A 6,587-nucleotide genomic window follows, 5' to 3' on the forward strand; every position below is an offset into this window, starting at 1 on the left:
GGATTGGGCAATCTGTTGGGGAGATAGAGACAGTTCCAGTGCAAGTATTGAGGGTTGGATGAGGTTCTGTAGGGATGGGATTACCACATAGATCAGTTAGTTTTGTTAATGCTATAGCTTCGTTTTCAGTTGTTACTGTGACGAGACGGGAGTAGTCGGGTCGGCTACGGAAAGAGACTTTGCCTACTTGTTTTTGGAGGCATTGTTGGAAGAGGAGGGTGTTTTGAGAGTAGGGAGCTGTGGGAGGGATCACTAAAAATCGGTCCCATTTGGCTGGGCTAAATAGAGTATTTTGGATTCTTGTAAAGGTGTGGAGGAGGGAGTAGTGTTGAGGGGGTAGTGTTACGGGGAGGTGGGCAATAAGGCTGTAAGGTAGTAATAAGGGGAGATGGGATGGTTGATGAAGAAGGTTGTGGGAGTAAAGGTGTTGAAGTTGAGCATGTTGGGAGAGTAGAAATGTCTCCTGGGGGTTGGTTGTTGATTAGGGTTGATACTGTACTAGTATGCATTGATGATGGGGGAGTTGTTGCAGTGTTCGGAGCCGTGGTCAAAGGAGAGCTGGGATTGGGGCTATTTGATAAAGGGGCAAGCCTCATTGCCCCTAAGATTGGGGTTATGTCTTCATTATTGACCATGATAAGCCTGGAGTATGTTGGGGAAAAAAATAGTCCACCCCTCAGGGTCCCCTTGAGGGGTAAGGGCCAGGTATGGCAGGGGAATACCGTGCCCATGGTTCCCTCAGTCCCAAGGTTGAGGAGTTCCCCATCATTGGGTCCCAGTCTTCGTCTCCTAAGCCCCCCCACGACAACATCGGGCAAAGGATTTGGGGGGAAGTATGATACAAGCGATTACAAAATACTGTAAACTTATATTTACCATAATTTTAATGTTTACTTCGGTAGTTATAACTTGGTGTTTCTTTAAACAGTCATGATTACTTGTAAAGGTGATTTTATTTTGTTTTCTTTTTATGTGTATGGAACTGCCTTTACTTTTTTTATTTTTCTTCATTGTATAGATTAGAAATACTCCTTAACTGAAAAAAGTTTATTTTTGACAAATATTCCGTTTTACTTTTTTTCTATCAAGAGAGCTTTGGTAATATTATGGTTGCTGCTGCTTTCATTATCTTTAGCTCCACATTTCACCCATCTAATGTTTCACTATCATTTAATACATTTCTCCGACTGCACTGAGCATTAACTTCCGACATGATAATTACGTGCTTCTCCATACTAGAATAAAAAAACACATTATCTCCTAAATCCCTCTGTACACGTAGTCAATCGTTTAAACAAAAATAACAAAGGAAAATACATAAAAACAACACTGAAGTATGGGATGATTTACTGTAACAGTTGTGCCAGGATATGTACATTATAATACAACAATTGAAATGCGTATTGTACAAGTAACATTATAGATAAAGAGAAGAAGGCCCGGACCCAGGACTCGCCATAGAAGTCTTTGTCTTCCGGCTCGGGGTCCTCAGTCCGGGTCCGCAAACGTGAAGGATGGAAGGAGGTTACTGAGATTGACCCATCAGGAGGAACCCTTCCTTGTCCCTGTCAACCACCGCACTCCTCATAATAAATATATATATAAATATATATATATATATATATATATATATATATATATATACATACATATATGTCATACATACGAACCTCCAATATGGTATAGAAAAAAATCTGACTAATATGTATATATATAAATCATGCTTTATCACAAGTTCAAAAATCCTTAAGATAAACACAAAAAACAAACACAAGCAGAGACACGCGCCGGTGCCCCATGGGTTCTCCTGATGGGTCCACGGGCACTTAGAGTACCAACCAACCATTATAAGGCAGAGGAGGAAGTGTCCACACGACTAGGTTTAATTATGATACACACGCACTCCGACAGGACACAGGCAGAACAAAGCCAGGCGCAGCCCACTCCACCCCGGGGCGTTCGGAAGAGGCTCGGTCTTTCGATTTTTTTTATTTTTTTTTAGCTTCATCTTCTTGGAGGGGGAGGTTCTCGTCGTCTTCCTTTGTTTTAGCGTGAGTGAGACAAGGATTGTTATAATTTAAAATAGTCCCCCCCTCCCGAGGATTTTTCTTCTTTCCTTGGCGGAGTTTGCTGAGGACATCCTCCACCGTGGGCGTTGGTGTGCTGGCGGTCCAGTGCTTCACAGAGAGGTTCAGTTAGCCACAACTACAATGCTAAATGTAACCGTAAAATCACTGATCCCATATGGCAAGGTTACTGACTGACCGCGCAAGTCAGGTGATTGTTCAGATATATACGCACACGCGCGCTCACACACGCACACATCTATTCATTTACCCGTTTCCATAACGCACAGGGAAAGGCCGAGTTGAACACATAATTGGGTTTGCTACATACATGTACATAACAAGATACAATAGTAATGTGTGTGAATCGAGGGAACGGGGAGAGGAGTGGACCGCTGCCTTATTTATAAATATACGAACCCACCACGGGGAGTTCAGCACACAACAGTCATGATCGCAGCTTAATCGATATGTTCTCAGTCCAAACATCAAGGCGAATTCTGGGGGACTCCTGGAGGCGAGGTCGTGACCCCGCCGGGGGCGATTCCGTGACCTGGACAAACAAGGGAATGCCTCCTCGCGGGGTCACACGCCCTCGGCCGTCTTGCCACGTGAATACAACTTTGTAGTTCAAGTGATCTTTGGATAAATACCTCAATAAGAATTAATTATCATATTTTAAGTCATAACAAATCAATAACATCACCATGGTATGACGTACTGTGCATCCATCCGTTTCCTATGAACCCTCGGCCTAACATAACATGCAGCCCGGACCGGAGAGACACAAGGCCATGTGTACCCTGGACCTACAAGACACAAGACCAAGCACTCAGGTCCTACAAGAAACAAGGTCGTGTTAGTCTTCATCAAATCACAGTTGCAAGAACCACGTGTGTAATGTATTGTGTTGTGTAGCGAGTTCTCTGCTGAGAGACGATCATGTTGAAGGGAATTCATGCAACAGAAGCAAGACCATGCAACGGGCCATAACTTGTAAACATTGCGCTTAGAGTTTACAAATGAATTTGACATATTCAAAGGATTATTGTTTGTTTTTGTGTTATCCATTTCAAGGGGAAGGGGAAGGTTCCGTCGATTAAATAGCACTTGGGGAAGGAACGCACGCAAACGCCCTAAACGACTCACATTTAGTCTCTGGGCGCAACAAGATTGGACACTTCGAAGTCGCTTGTCGACTTAGATGAAAACAAAAATCGGCGAAAGGTAGCACCAAAGTAATTGTATAAGTGCCGGAAAGAGGATAAAAGAAATCTAGAAAAATCTCTCCTGTCGAATGAAAGATTCTTGACACAGGGATGTGATGGGAGTAGCAATAAAAAAAGATTAAACAAAAAATCAATGGCACGTATTATCAGGTTGTTTGTGCTTTGATGTGAATGATGAGGGAACTCCACTGTCTGAGTATTTAGTGTGTCAATCGCGTGGAACAGACCGACTGACTGCGGACGTCCGGAAGAAGTTCTCTGTGTTCGGCGGGATCGATCTTCAGAGGCGCTCGGCAGAACACGCAGACCGACCGACAGCAAATGACTCAAGAGGCAAAGTCACAATATCTCCATACTTACAAAGAAGGCCAACAACATTGATGAATTTACAGTGCATTTACAGTGCAGGTGTGAGACATTTATCAAACACTGATTCTGGCGCATGTGGAAGGGGGATTATAAACGCTCATTCTTTGCAACATTCACGATACATTGTTTTCTTTGCAACATTCACGATACATTGTCCTTTCAACTACAGAGGAACAATGGCACTGGAAAACCCTGTGTGCACACCAATATGCTGAAACCATTGTGGTCAAAATCATTATTTCCTTCTTATCCTCAAAGGTTTACGAATTCATCTTAATTCACAACATTGCAAACTGTTATTGCAAACAATCTGTTTATTCCTTGTCGACACAACACTGCCTCCAACTGACCGCGAAACTCTGAATGAATAAAAAAATGAATTCTTTTTTTTGAAATGACATGCGGACTCCACATTACTGATATATGTCGGTAGATTCTTCAAGCTCCCCCAAAGTAAAATCATTTGAGAGGAGGAATAACCAACGGGGGAAGAAAACGGAGAAAGAAAATGAGATACGCACATCAGAATGAGCAACAGTGTCCTGAATTACGAAGAAGAAAACAGGAACAGGGATAATGGATAATAACCGTGAGGACAAAGGCTGATAATTCGGAGGAGTAAATACAAGCGAGAAGAGAATTCGTGGTCGAGAAAGTGGGCGGTAGGGGGACGGGATGGGGCAAGGGAGGGAGGGGGGTATGAGACATAGTTAATGGGGGAGGGAATTAAGAAAGGTCTAGACTTAGTTTGGAATATATAGCGATCCTTAAATAATACATATATATATATTTATTTTTTTGAAAGGGTGACCTTGTCTTGACCCTTATGATAAAAAAGCAAAGGAGTTCCAAATCGATATGTAAGAAGGTCTTAGCGAAGAGGGCTATGATACTCAACAGCAATAACAACAACAATAATTGGAGGCACCCAAAAACAGGTAGTAAAGGGTGGAAGATGGGATGGCTGAAGAAAGGAGGGAGAAAGGGGAAAAACGAAAGGACTTGGCGGGTTTGAGAAGACCTGACGTACTTCAGAAGGGAGGAAGAGAGGAGGGAAGAGCGGGAGGGTCCTCGGCACTCCGGAAGAGAGGAGACAGGCAGGAGGAGGAGGAGGAGGAGGAGAGAAGAGAAATAGTCTCGCTGGCTGACTAGACATGCACGCGCGTTCCATCAGCCGGCGCTTCCTGGGGATCCGCGCTGCCAGCGAAGACCGCGGGGAAACGTGTCAGTGTCTTGCATCTCGTGTTTCGTCCCTCCTCATCGCAATAGAAGCCATCACTGTTTCAATTATATCTTATCAAAACAATAAATTTATTAATGTAATCATATATATATATATATATATATATATATATATATATATATATATATCGTTTGAGCTTGACAGCGAGACTTGCGTGACGTGCGTACAGCTCTTGTCCGAGGGGGAGGGGGGGGGATGGCGACGACCAGTGCGTCATTCAGAAGCAGAGTACAAATTGGTCATGTTGCACTGTACAGCTGCAATGCCATCCAGGGGCTATAAAATCGTGAACCATAAGAGACTGTTGTGTTACGATACAAAACGAGGGAGAAGTTCGTCTAGCATTACCTAGGAATATAGACGTCATTAAGGGGTAACTTTCGGCACTTTGAAAATGGACTTGTTCCTTTTCCCTTTGGCATCGTCTCCGGCCGGCGGCGGCGCGGCGGCTCAGCGCGAGCGCGGGCACCAGCGCCCTAGCTCCCGCTGGCTCTCATAGGCCGAACTTCTTGAACAGGAAGTCCTTGCCCTTGGACATGACGTCCGTGACGGGGTTCTGCGTGGCCAGGTCGCCCAGCTTGCCCATGATGTTGCCCTCGCCCATCGGGTTCGGGATGCCCGACAGGCCGGCGCCCAGCCCGCCCGGCAGCGCGCCCGCCAGGCCGCCCGGCTTCTCCTCCTTGGCTTCGGCCTCCTTCGCCGCCGCCGCCGCCTCGGCCGCCTTCGCCGCCTCGCTCTGCTTGATGGCCTCCTCCTCCTCGGGGTCGTTCAGGTCGAAGTCCTCCATGAGCTGGTCCAGGTCCGCCGACGAGATGGCGGGCGCGGTGTCCACGTCCTCGTCCAGCAGATCCATGCCGTTCATCTTGGAGCGCGCCGCGGCCGAGGCGCTCGTGGTGGAGGCGGCGCCGGCGGTGCTGGCGGTGGGCGCGGCGGAGGTCTTGGCGGCCGCGGCGGCGCCCCTCTCGCGGGACACCGACCTACAGCCTCTCTCCCCGGTGGTGGTGCCGTGGTCTTGGTGGTGGTCCCCCTGGCCCCCCTGGGCCCCCCTCATATCCTGGGGAAAAACGCGAGAGCAGATGAGTTGAGAGGCCAAGGGCAAGGCCGGGGGTGTGATGTGCTTCAAATAATAGTGATAATTGTGGTAATAATAATAATTAATAGTAATAGTAATATACAGATAGCGTGTATGTCTCTAAGCTACAAGGAAGGTGTGCGAAGTAAACATGCGCCAGATCGCCTGCGCCGCTGCCCGTCTGCGCAGGCGCGAGAGGTGGCACTCCGACAGGGCTCTACCAACTTAGCTCACTCGTTCAGATTTATCTCAAAGGCTTTTAGATGATTTACGTGTCACTGAACTAGACAGACGGACTGAACAGTCTCTAACCAGGACAGAGCTGCTATACAAGCCAGGAGACCAAATCAAAAACTAAGATCAAGTGATAATTAGAACAATAATAAAAATAAAACGAAATCATAGATAAATGATAATAATTAATAACAATAATAATGATAATGAGGGCCCATGCACCGCCATGCACCGTCAATCGCTCGCCCCAGGCGCTCTCCCAGCCATTCTCATGACTTCTCGTTCTTAGTGGAAACAAGTTTAGCTTTTAGTTCTTTCTATCACTATGTTATTATCATTAAACTAAGGGATGGTATTACAGTCTCTAACCATAA

General features: G+C 46.0%; 1 protein-coding gene across 16 annotated transcripts in view; it reads right to left on the reverse strand.

The window, feature by feature from the left end:
- Positions 1-1,330: 1,330 nt before the first annotated feature.
- Positions 1,331-6,587, reverse strand: part of LOC125027323 (RIMS-binding protein 2-like) — a 138,129-nt gene continuing 132,872 nt past the window's right edge. For 15 of the 16 annotated variants that reach the window (XM_047616330.1, XM_047616325.1, XM_047616332.1 and 12 more), the window contains one exon: positions 1,331-5,961. In XM_047616330.1, coding sequence (XP_047472286.1) covers positions 5,401-5,961 — 561 coding nt within the window. In that variant the 3' untranslated portion in view covers positions 1,331-5,400. The remainder of the gene's footprint in view (positions 5,962-6,587) is intronic. The other variant, XM_047616339.1, reaches the window with a different exon arrangement.

The sequence above is a fragment of the Penaeus chinensis genome, chromosome 7, assembly GCF_019202785.1.
Source record: "Penaeus chinensis breed Huanghai No. 1 chromosome 7, ASM1920278v2, whole genome shotgun sequence".
NCBI classification, from domain to species: Eukaryota; Metazoa; Arthropoda; class Malacostraca; order Decapoda; family Penaeidae; genus Penaeus; species Penaeus chinensis.